This window comes from Macaca fascicularis, chromosome 3, assembly GCF_037993035.2.
Source record: "Macaca fascicularis isolate 582-1 chromosome 3, T2T-MFA8v1.1".
Lineage (NCBI taxonomy): Eukaryota > Metazoa > Chordata > Mammalia > Primates > Cercopithecidae > Macaca > Macaca fascicularis.
The window spans coordinates 36,473,086-36,497,350 of NC_088377.1; the positions used below are offsets into that span (position 1 = coordinate 36,473,086).

At 47.7% G+C, this 24,265-nt stretch overlaps 1 protein-coding gene across 10 annotated transcripts in view; it reads right to left on the minus strand.

Annotated features, from left to right (window-relative positions):
* CARD11 (caspase recruitment domain family member 11) overlaps positions 1 to 24,265 on the minus strand; it is a 139,501-nt gene that overhangs the window by 31,091 nt on the left and 84,145 nt on the right. For 9 of the 10 annotated variants that reach the window (XR_012432172.1, XR_012432170.1, XR_012432171.1 and 6 more), the window contains exons 2-9: positions 24,041 to 24,172; positions 13,005 to 13,217; positions 11,235 to 11,372; positions 9,646 to 9,971; positions 4,709 to 4,888; positions 3,597 to 3,749; positions 2,825 to 2,950; positions 1,978 to 2,175 (exon numbers count right to left, since the gene is read on the minus strand). Coding sequence is in view for 7 of the 10 variants with exons in the window: in XM_045389759.3 (XP_045245694.1) it covers positions 1,978 to 2,175; positions 2,825 to 2,950; positions 3,597 to 3,749; positions 4,709 to 4,888; positions 9,646 to 9,971; positions 11,235 to 11,372; positions 13,005 to 13,217; positions 24,041 to 24,047 (1,341 nt within the window). In the remaining 3 variants the exon portion in view is untranslated. Of the gene's footprint in view, positions 1 to 1,977; positions 2,176 to 2,824; positions 2,951 to 3,596; positions 3,750 to 4,708; positions 4,889 to 9,645; positions 10,006 to 11,234; positions 11,373 to 13,004; positions 13,218 to 24,040; positions 24,173 to 24,265 lie in introns of those variants that run through there. The other variant, XM_045389760.3, reaches the window with a different exon arrangement.

A 24,265-nucleotide genomic window follows, 5' to 3' on the forward strand; every position in this document is an offset into this window, starting at 1 on the left:
ACTGAATGATGTTAAGAACAAAAACAGTGCTAGGTACTGTCTGGAGTGCTTCATAGCTGCCACTTCATTGAATCCCTTCCTGACAAGTGGAGGTTGTTGTTGATCACCACCTTTTACAAAATAGGGAGCGGAGTGCTGTGGCATGAAGGAACTACGTGGCCCGCAAAGCCACATGGCACCCTCATGCTGCGCTGCCTCCAAACTCAAAGCGTCTTGTCCCACTCCCTGTGCAAAATCCTTCAGGGACTCAGAATAGCAGCGGAACACTCCTGGGTACGCACAGCCCACCTTGGCGCATCTCATTACCCGCCTGCTGGTCCTTGACTCCCACTCTGCAGACGGTGGAAGTGCCGGACACGGCCTGCTGGCAGCACGATGGGCTACGTGCCAGGCCTGTATTCACGCTGTAACTGCAGCCGGGAATGCGGGTCCTCCCAAAGTGCTGGGATTACAGGCCTCAGCCACCGCACCCAGTCAGGGTCCCTTCTTTTGTAAATGAGGACACTGAGCATGTGCTTTCCATGCAGGACAGTTCTGTGGGGTAAATGAGGTAACGCGCAGGGGGCACGTTGCGTGGCACCTGCACGTGACTGCGCTCAGTAAACCCACAGCTATAAAAGTGATAACATCTACCCTGGAGGAGGCATTCCTTCACTTCTCAGTGCCTGGGGCACTGCTGGGAAATGCACTCTGCAATTCACATTGTCGATAAATGAGGGTTTACTCACAGGCACTAGGAACCCTAATGACCGCAGGGTGTCTTAAACCCAGTGACCGTTCAGGTGTGCGGGGGAACCCTAGTAGGAGGCCAGCAGCTGGCTGTGGTCAACTGAGAGGGCACTGAGGCTCCTAAGCGGGGAGGCTGCTCAGCCAGGAAGTGGCTGGGTCAGGCTTGACCCTGCATCTTCTTCTTTTTGTTTTTTGAGACGAAGGTTTGCTCTGTCACCAGGCTGGAGTGCAGTGGCAAAATCTCGGCTCACTGCAACCTCTGCCTTCTGGGGTCAAGCAATTCTCCTGCCTCAGCCTCCCGAGGAGCTGGGAGTACAGGCACACACCACCATATCTAGCTAATTTTTTTGTATTTTTAGTAAAGACGGGGTTTCACTATGTTGGTCAGGCTGGTCTCGAACTCCTGACCTCATGATCCACCCGCCTCAGCCTCCCAAAGTGCTGGGATTACAGGCATGAGCCATCGCGTCCAGCCCCCTGCATCTTCTTATTTATGTTTTTAATTTTAATTTTTTAAATTAAAAAAAATTTTCACTCTGTTGCCCAGACTGGTCTTGAACTCCTGTCCTAAAGCGATCCTCCCACCTCAGCCTCCCAAAATGCTGAGATTAGAGGCATGAACCACTGTGCCCAGCCCTACCCTGCATCTTCTAACTTCAAAATGAGTGGCTTCTACTCATCACTAAACAGACACAAACACAAGACTAAAAGATGTGGATTATGCTGGGTGTGGGAGGGAACTTCTGGCTTCAAAAATATGAAGGGCCGACCGGGCACAGTGGCTCATGGCTGTAAGTCTAGCACTTTGGGAGGCTGAAGCGGGAGGATCGCTTGAGGATAGGAGTTTAAGACCAGCCTGGGAAACAGTGAGACCTTGTCTGTATAAAAAAATACAAAATTAGTCAGGCATGGTGGTGTGTGCCTTTAGTCCCGTTACCCGGGAGGCTGAAGTGGGAGGATGGCTTGAGCCCAGGAGTTTGAAGCTGCAGTGAGCTGTGATGGTGCCACTGCATTCCAGCCTGGGCAACAGAGCAAGACTCCGTCTCAAAAACAAAACAAAACTAAACAAAGGACAAGGAGCCATTCATTGCACTGGGAGGTGGCAACTGGCCACAGCCCTCAGTGGGCGCCAGGGGGCACCTGCCTTCAGATGTGGGGCCCCACGGGGAGGCGGCGACTGGCCACAGCCCTCAGTGGGCGCCATGGGGCACCTGGCTTCAGACGTGAGCCCTGCCTGTCCCAGCCCACCTGGTCCAGGTTGTTGCTGTCCTTGGAGAGGCGCCGGAGCTTGCTTTCCAGGTTGACGATGCAGGCCTCCCGCCGCACCATCTCGATCCTCATCTCGTCGTTCTTCTCCTCCAGCTCACGGATCTGCTTCCTGTACTTGTCCTTTTCGATTAAGCACTGCGAGTACTGTGTCTGGGCTTCGTCTCGGGAGTGGAAGGCCTGCCGGGGAGAAGAAGCAGGACAAAGGCTGCTTTGGGGGCCGCACCCCAGTCAACTCCAGCTGGGCCCAGGGACAGGCATCATCCCCAACCCAGGGGCCAGCCACATCGTCTGTGACTCTCATCTGCAGCCTGACTCCTGGGTGTGTCAGTCACTGCCTTCTTCAATAACACGATCACAGAGCCGATGGTTCGACCCTTGCTAGTGGCAGGCTCCGTGTTGAGAGATTTGATGCAGTATCCCTGGAAGGCCACGGCCTGTCCCTATGAGGTGGTGCTACCGTAATTTTCCTCATTTTACAGATGAGGGCACTGAGGTCAGGGTGGCATACACCTTATGAATGACAGGGCTGGATCTGAACCCATCCTCTCACCCGAGAGAACAGACAACATTTAAGAACCATGCTTGGTTGTGGGAGCTGCTGGAGCTCAGCTCAGAGCCCCCTGATACCCAAATGCCTGTGACTTCCAAAAGCCTTTTGGGATAGAATTCATCGTTGGAACAGAAATGGGAAAGATGGATTCAGGAGTGATCCCTGCATTGTCAGTGACATTGCACTGGACAAAACACTCTGAAGGACCCCGTGGCCTGGGGTGTGGGCCCCGCTGTGCAGTCTTGCCGCCCTGCATGCTGCAGGTGGTGCCTGTACCTGGTCCCGCTCCCGCTCCACCTCCTCCAGCTGCAGCATGACCGTATTCATCCGGTGCTTATACATTTCACAGTCCTTCCCCAGGGTCGAGCACTTGAGCTCCAGGTCCTCCTTCTCCTCCAGGTACTGTGAACAACACAGAGAAATCAATACGTGCATCAAGGAATCAATAGGTCAGGGTTGAAAGCTGTTCTCCGCTCGTGCCTTCCCGCCGGCTGGCTGGAGCTGGCCTGTCCCTCCCTAAGCTGGCATGGTCAGGACATGGCCTGCCCTTCTGAGAACTGGCTATCTGACCACTGGGGCTCAAGGTAGGGGACCAATGAACTTGGCATTGTCATGAACCCACTACAGACCAGGTAATGTATGGGAGGATAGTGTGGTCTCAATCAGGAGGGGGACACTGGTGCTCAGCTGGTGCAATAGCTTATAAATGCCCAAGGGTGGCCGACACATCTGGGATCCTGCAATCTGCAAGGTGTGGGTGAGGCTCTGAGACTCACACATTGGCAAGTATGTTGGTTCCCCCAATCCCAAGCCCTCACCGTCTCCTCTGCCCACATTGCTCCTGCCCCCAGGCCCTCATCAGGTTGATAAACTGCAGCTCCTGCCAGGGGCTGAATACTGGGAAGTACAGGGGATTTATGCCAGGGGTCTGACCTAGTCCCCGGAAAGGAGTGTGGGGTCAGGGAGGTCCTGCTGACACACACCACTGCCCCCTGGTGTGAAGGGGGCGGGCCAAGGGCACTGCTGGGCAGGCGCTCCCCGCTCCCACCTTGTCCCGCAGCTCCTCCGCCTGGCGGGCCTCCTCCTGCAGGTTGTAGATCCTGTTGACCAGCTCCTGCCGGTCCTCCAGGGCCTCCTTGCGGTCGTGTTCCAGGATGTCCAGGATGGCCTTGTCGGAGTCTGGCAGGCTGCGCTTTCCAGCCTGGGTGGGAGGGAGGAGGTTTAACAGGGTCAGGGTCGGGGTGGGGAGCCAGGTGGTCCTGGAAGGTGGGGGACAGAAGAGCCAGCAACAGACACGGACAGAGCAGAAGGTTTTGTGTCTGGAAGGTAGAGGCAAGAAGAGATGTATGTCCCTTGAGGTCTCTAAGAAGCTTATCATTTAAGAAGTTTATTGCCTGGAAAGAAGCAGAAAACTGGCTTCTGCTTGGGAGTATCCTGGGCCTTTTGTTCTCCCTGGCACTTATTAGAGCGCAGAGAAGCAACTGGTGCACCTAGAACACTTCACAGGTGACAGCAAAGGGAAGCTGGATCGGCTTTTTAGATGCTGTCCCTGAAATACTGAGGAATCTGTTCTGGTGAAGCTGGGTTCACCCTCGGCTCCGAAAGAGAGCCTTAAATACCAGGCAGCCGCTCCTGGTGGGGACTGTTCTGGAGGGAGCCAGAGGATGCATGTTTTTTTTCTTGCCCTGCAGATATGTTTTGGGATGTCACTCCTCGGCAGCTTCCTCCTCCATGCCCACAAGTGATTCCACTTTGACAAGTGCGGGGAGGCATTTGAGGTTGGAACAAGTGGCACAGAGCTTAGAGTTGAGTTTTCTGAAATCTTTAAGGGCGTGTAGGTTTCCCAGACGTCCTTGTCTCTTCCCACAGTGCCCAGGGCATTGATTTCCACATGGATGGTGATTTTCCTGGAGTGCTTCAAACAAGGACATGTTTTCCCAAGTATGATCTCCTGTCTCTGACAAATGCGTGGTGGGGTGGTCACCGCTTTACAGAGGAGGAGACAAAGGTGCCCAAGGATGGCATGCATGTCTGTGATCCTGCAGTCAGCGTGGTGTGAGTGAGGCTCTGGGACTCACACCCTGGCAGGTGCATCGTCTCCCCCAACCCCAAGCCCTCACCCTCCCGCTGCCTGCGCTGGCCCCGCCCCCAGGCCCTCACCTGGATGATGGACTGCAGTTCCTGGTTTTTGGTCTTCAGCATTTCATTCTCCCGCTCCAGTTCCAGAACCTGCTCCTTCTTGGGCCGATTTTCAATGTCATTCTTCAGTTTCAGAGACTGATTTCTCTCCAGCTTACATTCCTCCTCCATCTTATTCAACCGGTGCTTTAGCTGATCGATCTGAAACACCCCAAGGGTGCCGAGGGGAGAAGGCAGGTGGCAAGAAACACTCAGAAAAGGCAACGCTACCCCAGATTCCACTGGGCTGGCAGCATAACCTGAGTTATGCCCCTCCTTCTTTCAGGGGCAGAGAAGGGCTTCAAGAAACCTTCTCCAGTAAAACAAACCATCATCTCCCTATTGATGGAGAGTTCCTGATTAGTCTATTTAGAAATAGCTCTAAAGGGGCTACAGACCTCAGAGAAAATTCCCTCAACCTTTGTCGGGTGGAACAGGTTATGGATTTTGGGATAAAAGAGATCCAAGTTGGTGTTTCTCACGTCAACACCCTTCTCTGATGGGTTTTTCAAATTCTGATCCTCAGAACTCAAGGATTCCCCTGAAGAATCCTAGGGTTATCCAGGGGGAAGGAGGAGATGGTTGAGAAATCGGGGTTCTCGGCGTCCACCCTGACTTCACGTCCCAGAACAGCTCTGCTTGTGTGGTTTGTTCTTTGGGGTTTCATACAGATTTTATTTGGATAAATAGCACTGTTGCTAAAAAGGAAGAGGAGGAGGAGGAGGAAGAGGAAAAAGAAAGAAAAAGCAGGAGAAGGAGGAGAAGAAGAAAAGTAGAGGAAGAAGAGGAAGAAGAAGAGGAAGCAGAAGAAGAGAAAGGAGAAGAAGAGGAAGAGGAGGAAGGAGAGGAAGAGGAAGAAGAGGAAGAAGAGGGGGAGGAGAAGAAAGAAGAGGAGGATGAGAGGAGGAGGAGGAAGGAGCAGAGGAAGAGGAAGAGAAAGAGAAAGAAGATGAAGGAGGGGGAGAAGGAGGAGGAGACGGAGAAGAAGAAGAAATAAGGTGGAGGAGAAGAAAGAAGAGGAGGAAGAAGAAGGAGAATAAGGGGGAGGAGGGGAGGAGGAGGAGAAGGAGAAGAGAAAGAAGAAGGAGAAGGAGGAGAAGGAGAAGAAGGAGAAGAAGGAGAAGAAGAAGGAGGAGGAGGAGGAGGACAGCCTGAAATCAACTGAATTGTAATTTAAGAGGATCTCTGGCCTAAAGAACTTCCCTAGACCTAGTGGCAGAAAGAGTGACTGAAGAAGAAGATAGCCTGAAATCCACTTAATTGTAATTTCACAGGATCTCCGGCCTAAAGAACTTCCCTAGACTTAGTGGCAGAAAGAGTGGCTTCCTGGAGGAGGCAGCTATTGCATCTAGAAATGAGACAAGTGGAGATGTGCTGATTTTCACACTCAAGAGTTTAGTGTCAGGAACTGGGACCAGCAGAAGACTTCTTCAACTTGTGAGACTAAACTGTGTGCCTCCCCAAACACACTGGCTTGGCTAAAATATCCCAAATAAGAAGGTTGCATTCAAGGGCTATAAAGAAAGGAGGCACCAAAGCGGAGAGTGTCATTTTTTCAAACCTAGTCTTGGAGGGAGAATCGTCTCAAGGAATCTGGCAGGTAGAGAGCAGTGGCTTTAGTGAGAAAAGTCCAGCTCCTGCACCCCAGTGATTAACCTGAGACGATGAAGAAATGGGCGTGCAGGAAGCAGCCTGAGGCCAAGAAAACCAGCCAGGGACTCTGCTGGCCATATGTTCTTCCAAATTCTACTTATACTTTCTCACTATTAATATATCTCCAGGGAAACATAACACAGGAGAAAGTTCCAGGAGAGAAACTTGTAAGTCCCTGCTACAGGATAACTTCCTCAAATCCTAGGTAAAAACAGCATAGAAATCTCTCCTGCTTATGCAAAAAAAAAAAAAAAAAAAAAAAAAAAAAAAAAAAGGAAAAAAAGCTCCTCAGCATCTTCAAAGCTCAACTCAAGCGTCCCATGCTAAGTCCCAAGTCCCACACGAGCAGGCATGGGGTGCTAGCATTGCGGGGTGCTTATAGGGTCAGCCACTCTGCCCCAAGGCTTACGGTTCAGTATCCCAGCAATCCTAGGGCACAGCTATTACTTTCATTATTGCCATCTGCAAATGAGGAAACTGAAGCCAATAGCTAAGTAAGTAGTAAAGCATAAAGCCAGAATTTGAACTCAAAACTACAGGACTTACAAAGCTCATGCTCCTAACCAAAACACTATTGCCAGCTATGCCACTGACTCCATTCACCTGAATCCCGGTGGATTGTTTACAGATCTGTCTGCTTCACTAAACTGTAAGTGACCTAAGCACAGCTCACGTGATTTATCCCCGTGTCTCCCACAGCGCTTAGCACAGTGCCTCACACGTGGCAGGTGCTTAATAAATATTCTGTGAGTCTATTTCCCACCCAGCAGCCAGAGTGGTCCTTCTCAGATATAAATCGTCACTCCTCAGCTCTCAATCCTTCAGAGGCTTCTCATCACAACTAGAATAAATCCCAAAGTTCTTACCATGGCCCCATGATCTGGACCTCGCCATCCCTTCCACTCCCTTCTGCACCATTTGTTTATTTGGCTCTGGCCCCACTGACTCTCCTGCTATTTCTTTTCTCTTTTCTCTTTCATTTCCTTTCCTTCCTTCCTTCCCTCCTTCCTTCCTCCATCTCCTTCCTTCTTTCCTTCCTCCCTCCCTCCTTCCCTCCCTCCCTCTCCTTCCTTTCTTCCTTCCTTCCTCTCTCCCTTCCACTCTCCCTCTCCTTCCTTCCTTCCTCCCTCCCTCTCTCCCTGCCTCTCCTTCCTTCCTTCCTTCCTCTCTCCCTTCTTCTCTCCCTTCCTCTCTCCCTTTCCTTCCTTCCTTCCTCCCTCCCTCCCTCTCCTTCCTTCCTCCCTCCCTCTCCTTCTTTCCTCCCTCCCTCCCCTTCCTTCCTCCCTCCCTCTCTCTCCTTCCTTCCTCCCTCTCTCTCTCCCTTTCCTTGCTTCCTTCCTCCCTCTCCTTCCTTCCTCCCTCCCTCCCTCCCTCCCTCCCTCCCTCCCTCCCTCCCTCCCTTCCTTCCTTCCTTCCTTCCTTCCTTCCTTCCTTCCCTCCCTGTCTCCCTCCCTCCCTCCCTCCTTCTTCTTCTCTCTCTCTCTTTCTCTCTCTCTCTCTCTTTCTCTCTCTCTCTCTTTTTCGACAGCCATGGCTCATTGCAGCCCGACCTTCTGGACTCAGGCAATCATCCTGCCTTATCCCCCTGAACTACAGGCACATACCACCATGCCTGGCTTATTTCTGTAGAGATGCGGTTTTTGTCAGGTTACCCGTGCTGGTCTCAAACTCCTGGACTGAAGCAATCCTCCCACCTTGGCCTCCCAAAATGCTGGGATTACAGGTGTGAGCCACCAAGCCCAGCCTTCCTGCTATTTCTTCGAAAACAAAAACAGAAACAAAAAAACATGCCTCCTGCTTGTGGCCTTTGCAAGTGCTTTCCCCCTGAGACTTGCATGGATGGCTCCTTTCATCCCTTCAGATCTCTGTTCATGTGTCTCCTTCTCAGAGACCTTTCCTGGCCACCCTATTTAAAGTAGCAACCCTCATGTTCTGTCCTCACGCCCTGTCTTCTCTTCTTGAGAACACTCATTTCTACCAAGTATTTATGCATTTGTTTTCTGATTACAATGTTAGTTCCACCACAGCAGGGTTTTAGTCTTGAGCTATGTATCCCTGGAAAAGAGCCTGGGGGCCAGGCGTGGTGGCTTACACCTGTAATCCCAGCACTTTGGGAGGCCAAGGTGGGCAGGTTGCCTGAGTCCAGCCTGGGCAACATGGCAAAAAGCTGTCTCTACTAAAAATAGAAAAAGGGAGGGGGGTAGGAAAAAAATAGAAAAAAGGTAGCTGGCATAGCACGTACCTATAGTCCCAGCTACTTGGGAGGCTAAGTTGGGAGGATCACCTGAGCCTGCAAGGCCAAAGCTACAGTGAACTGTGATCACACCACTACACTCCAGCTTGGGTGACAGAGTGAGACTCTGTCCAAAAAAACCCCAAAAAACAAAAAACAAAAAGCCTGGTACCTGGTGGCACTCAATAAACAGAAAGAATGAATGAGGCTGGGTGCAGTGGCTCATACCTGTAATCCCACCACTTTGGAAGGCCAAGGCAGGTGGATCACTTGAGCCCAGGAGTTGCAGACCAGCCTGGGCAAAATAGCGAGACCCCTTTTCTACAAAAAAAAATTGAAAGAATAGCCTGGTGTGATGGCGGGCACCTGTAGTCCCAGCTACTTTGGAGGCTGAGACAGGAGGATCGCTTGAGTCTAGGAGGTCAAGGGTGCAGTGAGCCAAGCCATGATCGCACCACTGCAGCCTGGGCAGTGGAAGACCCTGTCTCAAAAAAAAAAAAAAGAAAGAAAAGAAAGAAAGAAAAGAAAGGAAGGAAGGAAGAAGGAAGAAAAGAGAGGAAGAGGAGGGAAAGAGGAAGGAAGGAAGGTGGGAAGAAGGAAGGAAAAGGAAAGGAAAGAAGGAAAAGAAAAAAAAGAAAGGAAAAGAAAAGAAAAAAGACAAAAGAAAGATGTAAATCTCCTTAATTCATTTGCGCAGTGCGCCATTCCAGGAGCCCCACCGGGTCTGAGTGCGCATGCACAAGGCGACTCTGGACCCAGAGGTGGAAAGCCGTACTGGGTGGGTCCTTGTGCGCATGTCTGCCCATGTGCATAGGGGATGTAGGCGCTGACCCGGTAGCGCTAAGCACTATGGGTACCGGCGCAGGCGCATGGTGGACACAGGACCCCCAGAGGCTCTGTGTCCTCCATTCCCTCTCACCTGGCTGGCACGAAGTTCTGGGAGACCATGTGCATGTGCTTGTACCTGCTTTATGGGGGACCTGAGCCCTGGTGACATTTGTTTCCCCCAGAGTAGCCCTTGGACACCCCTCACCTCGAGTTGAAGGTCTCGGCTCCTCATGACCGCCATGTTCTTCTCCTCACTGAGCTGTGCGTAGCGCATGGCTAAGTTGTAGTTGTCGTCCTTCACCTTGACCAGCTCGTCATTGTAGCTGTCCCGCTCTTCCTTCATCTTGTAGTACCGCTCCTGGAAGGTCAGCAACTCCACGCGCGTCAGCGTCATCTGCTTTTTCTCATCCTCCAGCTGCCGCAACCTGGCCAGCAGCTCGCAGCGTTGCAGATCCTTGGCCTTCATCTGCTGCTGCAGCTTGATGACCTCGTTCATCAGGAAGTGCGTGAGGCCCTCGTGGCCCTCCTCCACTGTGGAGAGGGGGCACCCAGTCAGGCCTGAGGACTGGGAAGTGGAAAAAGGAGGTTCCAGACGCAGGGCAGGTGCCATTCATTCACTCACTCACCAATGTTGTGCCGAGCTCTTTACTCACTCTGCCCACGAGCTACTGGGGATTCAGAGTGAGCAAGACTTACAGCTTTGGCCCCGGGAGAGCTTATGGTGTAATAAGAGAAACGCATTTTTAAAAAATTAAATGATCACCACAAACAGAATTACAGACCGTGAGGATTTCACAAAGTAAAGGTAGATGGAGCTATGAGAGTGTGTGGCAGAGGCCCAGATCCAGCCTCGTGGGCAGAGGGGGTTGGAGAAGGCTCCTGATGGTTGAGGTACAATGTTAAGTTCGGGAGGGAAGAGGCATTCTAGGAAAGGGGAACAACATTGCCAAGGCCATATGGGGAGAAGGGAGGAACCTGGCATATTTCAGGAACTGAACAAAGACCAAAGTGGCTTAAGGAGAGAGAGAGAAGAGAAAGGTGAGGCTGGGGGTGTCAGCAGGGACTGGATCATGAAGGGTCCTTGTGGGCTGCATTAAAGACCTGGGTCTTTTTTATATTTTAAAACAGGGTCTCACTCTGTCACCCAGGCTGGAATGCAGGGGCATGATCATAGCTTATTGCAGCCTAAAACTCCTGGGTTCAAGCAATTCTGTGGCTGCAGCCTCCAAAAGTGTAGGAATTTCAGGCATGAGGCACTGTGCTTGGACAAGACCTGGGTCTTTACAAAGAAACAATGAAAAACCACCAGAGGGTTTTAAATAAGGGAGGAAGAATGGAGAAAGCACTGAAACAGATCGGGAATTGATACAGAGAGTTGATGGGGTTGTGAGAGTCTGGACTGTGGGAAGTGTTGGGGAGGGAGAGAAGACTGATTCAAGAATGTTATAGAAAGGAAGATTAAGAAAGCAAGATGCTCAAGGGCTCTGGCCTGTGAGACACTCCAAAGAATGCAGTCAAGGCAAGGACAAGATCTACTGGGTAGAATGAACTTGAGTTCCACTCGGCGCCATTCGTGGGGGATGGTCCGTGAACACCCACTTCTCTTGGCTCCTGCTTCACTTTGCCCCTGTTAACCTATCTTTCATCATCAAGCAAAATAAATGGTTGACAGACCCCAGTTCTATATGTCATAGATTCACAGCTTTAGAACCATGCCACTACTGAGGACACACACACACACTCATACGCCCCTCCTATTAGAGTCCAGATGTTCCCAATGGCAAAAGCACTTACCCACAATAGTGGAGAATCTCCGGGTGGGCTCTTTCCCAGTCACCAGTTTGTACAGCTCGGGGTAATAAAATTCCAGGCTCTCCAAGAAGACCACATAGCCCCTTTGCCCCTTGGTATGTAGAATGTCCAACAGCCGGCCTAGGGGAAAGACCAGATCACTCTGTGAGAATACATACCTGATGGAACACAAGTCCCTGTGGCTGGTCTCATCCTGGACTTGTGTCCTTCAGTCAACTCTAAGAAGACAGTCTCCCCACATTCTATCACTTCTGAGTTGTATCTTGGAGCCCAGATGACGTAAATCAAAGTGCCAGGCCCCCCGCAGGGATTCGTTGAGCATTCGTTTTCTTTTTCTAATAAATTGGTAGAACCAGGATAAATGGAATTGCCGCCCCAGTTTTGAAGTTTCCCAACTGACCAGGGCCAAAATGAACCATGTAGGCACCAGGTCTTCTATGACTGAAGGAGGTTGGAAGCACGATAAAAATTATGGAATGATATATGGTTCTCTGGGATTGAGAGCAGGAAGATAAATATTTGGGTGAGGGGCTAGGAAAAATCATAGGAAGCAGGGATAGTTCTAGGCTTTTCTTTGGGATTATGACACAACCTGGAAACACCTTAAGTGTAATTTCCCCAGCAGGTCCCAGTTTCTATACTATTGATTCCGCTTATTGCTTACATTTCTGGGCCCTTCCTTAAACATTTTATTTTCAGATATTTCTTCTGAGATATAGAAGAAGAAAGGTAGGTCTTAAAACTCGACCTTTTCCTTAGGACGGATGGAAGAAATACATTTGATGTGATGTCAACCCCGATGGTTTGGTGAAGCTGCCTGCAGTACTGTTTTGAGAAATATTCCAAAGTTACATCCGAGCTCAGTGGGAAAACATGCTGATTAGTGATGTCTGCCATGGATGCCAGAGAGTCGCAGCTGATGAGCCATTTACCACCAGCCACGCTGGGGGACAGTGATTATCAAACCTTCTAAACTGATCCGTAGAAAGAAAAACACTTAACATTGTGGTCTAGTGACCACAAACAAAGATAACTCTACAAATACATGTGTATACACATGTACATAATATACAATTAAAACAAGCTTCATAAACCATCTTTATTACCTTTACTGAATATGATAAAGTGTCCTACCCACCCCCCCACCGGAAGTCAGGCTAGAAAAGCCTGTGGCACCCTTCTTGGAATAATATTTTTAAACAGATAAAGTACATCAGATTACAAAAGAAACCAATTATAATAAAATCCAGTTATCAAATATTAAATAAATTTGTGTTTCAGTAACGTACTTCTTTATTAATGCACTAAATAACAAGACCTCTTGGCAGATCTAATAAGTACTGGAATTTTGAAAGAGAGCTGAGTGTAAGTGGCATTTTGAGAGATTTGCAGTAGCTGTAGTGATAGGAAGAGATCTGTAATTTTCATTGTTGCCTAAGTCACAGGAGTTATTAATCACTACTGTAATTCGTGGCCTCCTGACATTTGCAATTGAGGGCAATGCTAAATTGCTGTTGAGGTTAGTAAAATGAAGACGGCATTTCTTCCCCACTCCCAGCTTACGTATTCTTTGCGTTCTATACACAGACAGCTTGAGTTCTATACACAGATGAGTGGGTGGTGGTCTGTGGACCCCAGTTTAAAAATCCCTGACCTAGAGCAACCTCATTTTGGTACAGCTACCAAAGGGTATGTCTGGAAGTTGCCTTGTGCTGTAGCCCTCCCTCTCCCACAAAGAGGTCCTGAGGTTACCTGCCCGGTTGATCTTGGACGGCAGCATAGGAGCATTAAGCACTTCATCTTCATCCTGCTCATCAATGACCTTACACTGACGCAGGTAGGGCGTGAGCTTGGCGGGGTTGATGTAGCGGCTGAGCATGTGCCGGTTACACTCCACATTCTCCCACAAGGCGTCCTCTTCATCCTTCAGCGTCTCCATGTAGTCATCCATCTCTGGCCCTCCTCCTTTTAGACATAAACCCCAACAAGCTTAATAAAAGAGTCTCACCGGAACAGCTGTATAAACTCCTCTGGAGTGATCTCTAGAATATATTAAGTTAAAAAAAAGTCCCGTACAGTAAAGTATATATGGCATTTTACCTTTTATCTAAGAAAGGGGGTATGAATATAAAAATATGTATTTCCTTATATACTAAACATAAACAATGGAAGTTTAAGCCATAAAATTTTTAAAAGATTATTTATAGGGCAGAGAGGGAAAATCCTGCGGTTGCAGTCTACCCTTTCCATCCAAGTTTTTATGTCTTACTAAAAATGTATAGTTCCCTAAACAATATATGCTATTGGTTTTTGTTTTAAAATTTCACATAAATGGTGTCATACTGTATATTTCCTTTTTCAACATGTTTTTCTCCCTCTACATTTTTTTTTTGAGATTTATCTAGGTGGATACATACAGATCTAAGTCATTCATTTTTAAAAACAGCTTTATTGTGATATAATTCACATACTATACAAGTTAACTTTTTAATATGTTCAATTCAGTGATTTTAGTATATTCATAGAATTGTGCAACCACCACCACAATCAATTTAAAAACATTTCCATCATTTCAAAAAGAAGCTCCTCACCCTTTATTAGCCACTCTCAATTTCCCTCTAATCCCTGCCCCTCCATCCCGTGTAACTACTCATTCACCTTCTGTCTGTATAGATTTGCCTTTTCTGTACATTTTATACAAGTGAAATCCTACAATTTATGGTCTTTCATGGTTGGCTTCTTTCGCTTAGCAACTTTTCAAGGTTTGTTCCTGTTGTAGCATGTATCAGGACTTCATTTATTTGAAATTGCTCAGTGATTTTTTCATTGCATGGACACACCACATTTTGCTTGTCTGTTCATTCACTAATGGACATTTGAGTTTCTGCCTTTTGTCTATTATGAACAATGCTGCTATGAACGTTCATATACCAGTTTTTGTGTGACTGTATGTTTTTATTTCCCTTGGGTAGATACATAGGAGTGGATTGTTAGGCCATATGGCAACTCTATATTTAACATTTTGAGGAACTGCCAAACTGTTTTCCAAAGCAGCTGCATCATTTTACATTGCCACCAGCAAGCCATGAGGGTTTTAATTCCTCCATATTCTTGCTAACACTTGTTATTGTCTGCCTTTTTTTATTACAGCTCTCCTACTGAGTGTGAAGTAGCATCTCATTGTGGTTTTGATTTGCATTTCCCTAATGACTAACGATGTTGAACATCTTTTCATGTGCATATTGGCCATTTGTGCATTGAGAAATGTCTATTCAAATCCTTTGCCCATTTTAAAATTGTGTTGTTTGTCTTTTTATTATTGAGTTGTAGGATTTTGTTATGTATTCTGGATGCAAGCCACTTATCAGATATATGACTTGCAAATATTTCTCTCATTCTGTCAGTTGTCTTCCCTTTCTTAAAAGCATTGTTTGTAGCATAAAACTTTTAAATTTTGAGGTAATTTATTTTTTTCTTTTTTTCACTTGTGCTCTTGGCATGTATCTAAAACACCATTGTCTAATTCAAGATGATGAAGGTTTACTCCTGTTTTTTTCCTTTGAATATTATACCTTAGTTCTTACGTTGAGGATGATCCATTTTGAGTTAATTTTTGTGTATGGTGTGAGGTAGGGGTCCAACTGCATTCTTTTGTGTGTGGATGTCCAGTTGTCCAAGCACAGTTTGTTTGAAAAGACTATTCTTTCCCCATTGATTGATTTTGCTACCCTTGTTGACAATCAACTGACCATAAAAGTAAACATTTGTTTTTGCACTATTGATTCTATTCCATTGATCTATATGTGTATCCTTATGACAGTACTACATTGTCTTGATTATTGAAGATTTGTAGATTTGTAGTAGGCCTTGAAATTGGGAAGTATGAGTCTCCCAAACTTGTTCTTTTTCAAGATTGTTTTGGCTATTAGGTGCCTTTTACAGCTCTTACGGATTTTGGGATTAGGATGTCAATTTGTGCAAAAAAATGCAGTTGGTATTTTGGTAGTGAATCTGCTGAATATCTAGATCAATTTGGGGAGTACTGCTACCTAACAATATTGAATCTTCTGATCTGTGAACATGGGGATGTCTTTCTTTAAATCTTCTTTAATTTCTTTCAGCAATGTTTCATAGTTCTCAGTGTACAAATCTTGCACTTCTTTTGTTAAATATATTCCTAAGTATTTCATTATGTTTGATGACATTATAAATGGGAGTTTTTTTCTTAATTTCATTTGTGGAATATTCATTGCTGGTCTATAGATATATAATTTATTTTTGTATATTGACCTCGTATTCTGCAACCTTGTGAAATCATTTATTAGTTCTCATAATTTGTTAGAGACACCTTATGATATCCTATATATAAGATCACGTCATTTGCAGATAAAGATAGTTTTACTTCTGTTTTTCCAATCTGGGTGCCTTTTATTTTTCTTCCTTGCCTAATTGCTCTGGCTAAAATACCTCCAGTACTATGTTAGATAGAAGTGTTGACAGCAGGAATCCTTGTTTTGTTACTGATGTTAGCGGACACCATCCAGTCTTTCACTGTCAAGTATGACATTAGCTGTAGGCTTTTGCTTTTGTTTTTAGAATAGATGTCCTTTATCAGGTTGAGGAAGTTTTCTTACCTTCTTGGTTTATTGAATGTTTTTACCCCGAAAGCGTTCTTAATTTTGTCAGATGCTTTTTCTGCATTTATTGAGGCTGCCGTGTGGTTTTTGTTTTTTATTCTATCGATATGGTTACACTACCTGACTTTCAGCTGTTAAACCAACCTTATATTCCTGGCATAAATCCCATGTGGTCATGGTATATAATTCATTTTATATGTTGCTGGATTTAATTAGCCAGTTTTTAAAAATAGGATTTTTGCATTCATATTCATAGGAGATATTGGTCTGTAGTTTTCTTTTCCTGTGATGTCATTGTCTGGTTTTGATATCAGGGTATATCAGGGTATTTCTTTTCCTGTGATGTCATTGTCTGGTTTTGATATTGGCCTCAGAATGATTTAGGAAGTGTTGCTTCCTCTCCTGCTTTTTGGAAGCGGCTTTTAAGAATTGGTATTAATTTTTCTTTTGTTTGGTAGAACTTACAAGTGAAGACAGCTGGGCATGGGTTTTTCTTTGTAGATTATTTTTACAAATTCAGCCTCCTTACTTATTACAGGTCTGTTCATATTTTCTGTTTGTCTTGAGCCAGTTTCAGTAGTTTGTGTCTTTCTAGGAATTTGTCCACTATATTTAAGTTATCCAATTTATTGGCAGCAATTGCTCACAGTTCCCTTCATAATTCTTTTTATCTCTGTAAGTTCAGTTATAATTTCCCCCCTTTCATTTCTGATTCTAGTAATTTGCATCTTCTCTTATTTTGTTGATATATCAAAGAACCAACTTTTGGTTTCATTAATTCTCTGTATTCCTTTTCTATTCTCAGGTTCATTTTCTTCTACTCTAGTCTTGATTATTTCCTTTCTTTTCATTGCTTTAGGTTTAGTTAGCACTTCTTTTTCTACTTTTGTAAGAGAGGAGGTAAAATTGCCTTTGCAAAATTTGTAACAAAAATTCTGACAGTGAAAGAGATCTGACGTAACCAATTCCATCTTGCTTCTAACCTCCAAGCTGTCCTTGTTCATTCCTGGGCAGAGGCCAAACTGATTTTGGGAGGAACTTAGTTCATAGATTAATGTATTATTCTGCTGCTGTCAGATGGAGTGTACTACAGATGTCTGTTAGGTCTGATTTTTTTTTTTTTGAGAGAGCCTCTCTCTGTCACCCAGGCTGGAGCGCAGTGGTGCAGTCGTTACTCACTCCAGGTTCCGCTTCCTGGCTTCCCGCCAGCGCGTCTGGCTAATTTTTGTATTTTTAGTAGAGACAGGGTTTCATCATGTTGGCCAGGATGGTCTCGAATTCCTGATCTCAAGTAATCCACCTGCGTTGGCCTCCCCAAATGCTGGGATTACACGTGTGAGCCACCAAGCCCGGCCAGGTCTGGTTTGTTTATAGTGTTGTGCAAGTCTCTTATTTGTTGATCTTCTGCCTAGTTGTTCTATCCATTATTGAAAGTAGAGTAATAACGTCTTCAACTCTTTTTTTTTTGTGAGACAGAGTCTCACTCTGTCACCCAGGCTGGAGTGCAATGGCGTGATCTCGGCTCACTGCAAAGTCTGCCTCCCGGGTTCAAGTGATTCTCCTGCCTCAGCCTCCCGAGTAGCTAGGATTACAGGCGCCTGTCACCACGCCTGGCTAATTTTGTATTTTTAGTGGAGACTGGGTTTATCCATTTTGGCCAGGCTGGTCTCGAACTCCTGACCTCAGGTGATCCACCTGCCTCGGCCTCCCAAAGTGCTGGGACTACAGGCATGAGCCACTGCGCCCAGCCAACGTCTTCAACTCTTATTGTTGAATTGTGTATCTCTCCCTCCAGCTCTGTCTGTCTTTGCTTCATGTATCTGGGGCTCTGATAGGTGCACATGCTTATAACTCTTATAGCTTCCCAGTGGATTGACCATTTTATCATTATGAGATGTTCTTTAGCCACAGCCAAATTTCTGGACCTGGGGATTTCATATGTGGTGGGATGGGTGAGTGTGCTGGGGGCAACTGAGCTAGAAGGTGGCATTGGTGTAGCCATGGAGGTTGGAGCTCAGCCAGGGTGAAGAGACATGCAGTCAGGTCAAGGCTATCAGGGCAGAGAAGAGACAAGCAGAGGAAGCTGGTCTGCCAAGTGGCACCATGGCGAGACCACGAGGTTCCATGAGAAGCGGATGGCCGGGGTCATCTCTCTTGGTGCATAACTCAGTTCCCAACCTCATGAGCCTTGGCCTTCTGTGGTGTCTGGTCCTTGTTGTAGGCCTTCTATATCCCTCCACCTTCCCCATTAATTTGAGCCATTAAATTTTTTTAAAAAATTATTTTTAGAGACAGAGTTTCGCTCTGCCACCCAGGCTGGAATGCAGTGGGGCAATCCTAGCTCATGGCAGCCTCAAACTCTTGGGCTCAAGCAATCCTTCCATCTCAGCCTCCTGAGTGGCTAGGACTACAGGTGTATACCTCCACCCCTGGCTATTTTGAACCTTTTTGGTAGAGACAGGGTCTCACTACAGGCATGCACCACCATGCTGTAGTTTGCCCAGGCTAGTCTCAAACTCCTGGCCTCAAATGATCCTCCTATCTCAGCCTCCCAAAGTGCTGAGATTACAAGCATGAGCCACCACTCTTGGTCAATTTGAGATATTTCAGGGGTGATTTTGTTCCCTGCAACCCAAGTGCCTTGAGTAAAAATGTCTATTTGCTGTCATGAGCAAAAGTTATATTTAAAGTAATTAAAAATGAGGATTTGGTCTGTATTCAATCCAATGAACTTTGCACAGATGACAACCTCCTTAGTTCACTGCCTTAAGTCCTGACCTCTACAAGCCTTTTGCTAACACATGGCACTGGCCACCTGAGTCATAGCCAGCAACATCATAGACATGCCCACAACAATGGCTCATTCTGACAACATGACCATGTGATCATTTGCATTCACAAAGGAAAATGTACTTGCTTTTATTATTTTCAAGAAGTGGACAGCCTAAGAATTTTATTCAACGAATTATTTATTGACTAGGTGGCAGGCACTGCTGGTGTCTCTCCACACTACCCCTTGACTTCCTGCTAACGGAACCCCCCTTTTTTTCCCCCCCAAAAACCAGGCAGTCTGATGCTTCAGGGAGGCTGAATATCTTTTGAGCTGCAAAGAGCGGCCGTCGTTTGGTCTCTACCAGTAGTGTAGAAACAAGCCGGTGAAGTGCTTTTGGCCATGCAACCTGCAGGAACACGCACTGGGGGCGGCTCTGGAGGCTTTCCTTTATCTTTAACAGGGATACCTTGTCCTTGGGCTTTTGGCTGTGTGAGTGTGTAAAGATGGATGTGATAGTTTGGGTCACTGCACCTCAGCCCGTACCCCTCGGGTGACATCAAGGACCGAGGGTCTTTCCAGCTCTCTGCTCTGCCGTCCTGAGGATTCACCCTGAGGTGAGGACTGGAAAGATCCTCGGTCCTTGATGTCATCTCCTGGGCACTGAATGAACCAGCACTGGGCTCCTCCCACCTCTGGACTCCTGTAAAACATAAATGCTCTTTGTTCCAAGCCTTGTGAAGTTGAGTCAACTGTGATTTGCAAGCCCAAAGCCTCCTAACTAGTAAATACATCTACTTAGCACAAAGACTTGCTCAGCGCCATGAATGCACAAGAGAGCTGAAAGTCAGGTGTTAAGAAGCTTACACCTTTTGCGGGGTCAGAAGGCACGTGCCTAGGAATTAAACAGCAGTTCAAGGCAAGAAGACGGGCAGGTCTGGATGGACCAAGAAGCATTACTTACCAGCCTTCATGAACAAGGAGGTTGTAGTTGACACATGCCAACCACCTGTTACAAGAGTGCTCAGTGACATAGAAAGCCTTCCTCCCGGGACTGGGGTGACCCGGTGCAGCCACCTCAGCAGCCTGTCAGCTAAGCAGGAAATAACTAGGGCAAAATCCTTCTGAAGCAGAGATGAAAGGGACGCGCCTACCTCATCATAGCTCTCTGCAGCCTCGACCTCCCAGGCTCCAGCAATCCTCCTACCTCAGCCTCCTAAGTAGCTGGGACTATAGGCGCACACCACCATGCCCGGCTAAGAGACCCTCCTACCTCAGATGCAGTGAAATCACAGACCCTGGATCTCGTTGAAACCTGTCCCATCGTTAATGCCCCTGTGCAGCACAGTTGCTTAGCAACCAGGGTGAAGAGGAACTTAGGAAAGCTGACCAGTTTGTGAGTGCCTGGAGTGAAAGGACCTCTTCATCCTCAGCCGACTTGAGTGAGAAGTGGCTCTGTGCTGAGCACTGTGCTGGGAACAGAGGGTGCAAAGACATTTCCCACACAGCTCCTGAGCTGCAAGCTGCTCAGAGGTTGGTGGTAAGTGTCAGCCGCCCACACAAGCCCCGGTGGGAGGAACAGCATCCTCTGGAACCCTGCAGAGAGGGCAGCCGCACGCCCTGCTGGCGGAACAGGAAGTGCTTCCCCTCTGGGCTGCACGTGTGCCAGGCATCGGGCCCGACGCTTTATAGAAATTATCTCATTTGGCCGGGCGTGGTGATTACACCTGTAATCTCAGCACTTTGGGAGGCCAAGGTGGGTAGATCACTTGAGATCAGGAGTTCAAGTCCAGCCTGGCCAACATGGCGAAACCCAGTCTCTACTAAAAATACAAAACATCAGCTGAGCATGGTGGCGGGCGCCTGTAGTCCCAGCTACTCAGGAGGCAGAGGCAAGAGAATCACTTGAACCCGGGAGGCAGAGCTTGCAGTGAACCCAGATCGTTCCACTGCACTCCAGCCCTGGCAACAGAGCAAGATGCTGTCTCAAAATTAAAAAAAAAAAAAAGGAAAGAAATCATCTCTTTTAATGACCACAGCGGCTCTGAGAGGTGGACGTGCTCACCCTTGTTTTGTAGACAAGGAAACCAAGAAGCAGAGAACCCTAGCGACTTGCTGAGGGTCATACAGCAAGTCTAACTGGGATTCCAGCCCAGGCCTCCTCCACGTGAAGACCTCCCTGAGGTTCCCCTCCTTAGAGAGGTGGGAGCATTTCGAGCGGGAGTTTGCTAGGCAGAGGGAGAGGCAAGATAAAGCAGCCCGGTGAAGGGTGAGCTCATATCACAAAGACCCGGAGCCATGATCTGGGAGCATCTGTTCTCACTTGGAGTGACAGAGTAAGGATGCTCTTGCACCTCTGTCCCCAGCAGGGGCTCACCTGCAGACATTTGTTACTGGATGGAAAAAACCCACAAGGACTGGAAAACAAGTCAGTTTCACCTAGTAGGGTTGAACATGCAGACCACACATGCCAGGAGTCCCTTTTAGATATCATCCCTAGAGAAATTCTCCCCGTGTACATCCAGAGACCTGCGCAAGAATGTTCCACAGCAGCGCCCTGTACCCAAAACCAGAAACCACACACAGACCTCGTGCAACAGCGTGGATAAATAAACTGTGTATTCAATGCTGGCGTACTCCCCAGAAGTGAAAATGGAAAGAAATATGACCATGTGCATTAGCACAGGTGGACCTCAGGAACATGACGTTGAGTGAAAAAGCAAGCCACAGAAGATGCATGGCATAAAATTGTCTATAAATACTTCAAAAACAGGCCGGGCACAGTGGCTCACGCCTATAATCTCAGCACTTTGGGAGGCCCAGGTGGGAGGATTGTTTGAGGCCAGAAGTTTGAGACCAGCCTGGAAAACACAGCGAGACCCCATCTCTACAAAAAATAAAAACAAATTAGCCGGGCATGGTGGCACACGCCTGTAGTCCCAGCTACTTGGGAGGCAGGAGGATCTCTTGGGCCTAGGAGGTGGAGGCTGCAATTAACTATGATCGTACCACTGCATTCCAGCCTGGGAAACAGTGAGACCCTGTCTCTAAAAAATTAAAAAAAAAAAAAAGTAAAACAAGGTTGAGTGAGATGGCTCATGCCTGAAATCCCGGTACTTTGGAAGGCCGAGATGGAGACTGGGAGTTTGAGGCCAGGAGTTTGAGGCCAGCCTGGGCGATATAGCAAGACCTCATCTCTACAGAAAAATAAAAACTTAGCTGGGTGTGGGGTTGCGTGCTTGTAGTTAGTCCCAGCTACCCAGAAGGCTGAGACGGAAGGATTGCTTAAGACCCGGAGGTCGAGGCTGCAGGGAACTATCGCCATACCACTGCACTCCAGCCTGGGAGACAGAGCGAAACCCTGTCTCAAAAATCATTTTTTTTGGTAAACATACAAAAGGAAACCCTACTGTTAAAGATATACGGCAAAACTATACCAAGAAACAAGGGACTGATGAAAATCAGAATGGTGGCTTCCCCTGGGGAGGGGCAGCCAGGCAGATGTGATGTTGGAAGGGCCCTGGGGGACACTGGTGATACAAGGAATTATTGTTATGCTTCAACTGGGGACACGAGTGTCCATGTCATTGTTCTCTGTCTCGTGGATACACATTATGTATACATATTTATATGTATGAAATATCTCATGGAAAATAAATCTATGGAGAGTGTAGCCAGCCTCAAAAGAAAAAAAAATGTCTCAGACACAATTCGAAATGAATTTTACCTTCCAGCACTTCTCTCTAACTCAGCCTGACTCAGCCTCATCACTGGGACGAACCCGGCGGCTCTGTCAAGCTCTGGGCAGTTTCTTTGAAGGCAGTTTTCTCAGAAATGCTCCCGGAGGCCCCGAGGCTCTGAACTTTAACAGCCTTGCAGGTTGGATGGCCCGTCCCTACCTAAGTCTTAGCCAGAGCTTGTCACAACCCGCAGCTCGGACCCAACCTTCGGCAGGGTTTGACTTCCAGTGTGAGACAGGTCCTAGGCCACACGAGTCTCTCTGCAAACGGATGAACAGCAAGTGCCAGGCCCCCAGGCCAGGCTCCACAGGAAGGGCTGTGTCGCTCACCTTCCCTGGGAACCAAAGGATCTGGAGGTGACCCACCGGAGGATGAATTCCATGAGAGCTGGTGGCCTCATGTCCTGACTCACTCATTCAAGACCTCTATTGTGGCTTCCTCTTGCTGTTATGATAAAGTTCCAATCATTTTTTATTTTTATTTTTTGAGATAGGGTCTTACTCTGTTGTCCAGGCTGGAGTGCAGTGGCGTGATCTCAGCTCACAGCAGCCTCTGCCTCCTGAGCTCAAGCAATCCTCCTGCCTCCGCCTACTGAGTAGCTGGGACCACAGGCAAAACCACCATGCCCAGCTAATATTTTAAAAATTGTTTTTGTAGAGATGGGGTCTTCCTATGTTGTCGAGGCTGGTCTCAAACTTCTGGGCTCGAGTGATCTTCCCGCCCTGGACTCCCAAAGTGCTGGGATTACAGGCATGACCACCATGCCAAGCCACGATCAACCTTTTTTTTTTTTTTTTTTTTGAGACAGAGTCTTGCTCTTTTGCCCAGGCTGGAGTGCAGTGGCACCATCTCGGCTCACTGCAGCCTCAGCCTCCTGGGTTCAAGTGATTCTCCTGCCTCAGCCTCCTGAGTAGCTGGGATTACAGATGCCCACCACCATGCCTGGCTAATTTTTGTATTTTTTGTAGAGACAGGGTTTCACCATGTTGGCCAGGCTGGTCTCGAACTCTCAACCTCAGATTATCCACCCGCCTCGGCCTCCCAAAGTGCTGGGATTTACAGGTGTGAGCCACCATGCCTGGCCCATGTTCAACATCTTGATCTTGATCTTGAGGCCCTGCGACGTTTGCCTTCTGCCAGCCCCACAATCTTATCACAACTGCATCCCGGGCCCACCAGCCTTTTCTCTGATTGTCTCCCAAGCTCCAGCTAGTGTCAGAGCCTGATCCCTGCCCCTCCCTCCCTTCACTACCCCAGCCCCTCCGCCAAGTCTTAGGTTACCCTCACTTGCCTTTTTTCCAATATAAAGGAACGGCCAGGCACAGTGTCTCCTGCCTGTAATCTCAGTGCTTTGGGAGGCAGAGGCAGGGGGATCGCTTGAGGCCAGGAGTTTGAGACGAGTCTGGGCAACATAGCAAGGCCCTATCTCTACAACAAATTTAAGAATTCACCACATTTGGTTGTGTGTGCCTGTGGTCCCAGCTACTTGGGAGGCTAAAATGGGAGGATCACTTGAGCCAAGGAGGTGGAGGGCTACAGAGTGTTATGATCACGTCGCTGCACTCCAGCCCCGGTGACAGAACAAGACCCTGTCTCTCCATGATGTAGAGAGGTATAGAGGGGATAACAGATGCTGAGTACCTGGCATGGAGGGGTGCTCACACACAGGGGCTGCTATCCCGTCATTGGGGTGTGACTTTCACACTTTCCGGCCGGATCTTGTCTTCCCTCGAGCCAGGCTCCCGTTGCATCTGGACTTGCAGTGCTCGGGATCTGAAAAGGAAGAGATAATCAGCCTTGGAGCGGGAGGCAGAGGATGGAGGGAAAGGGAACCGTTCTGGGATCAAAGCGATGCTCTGCTTGGGA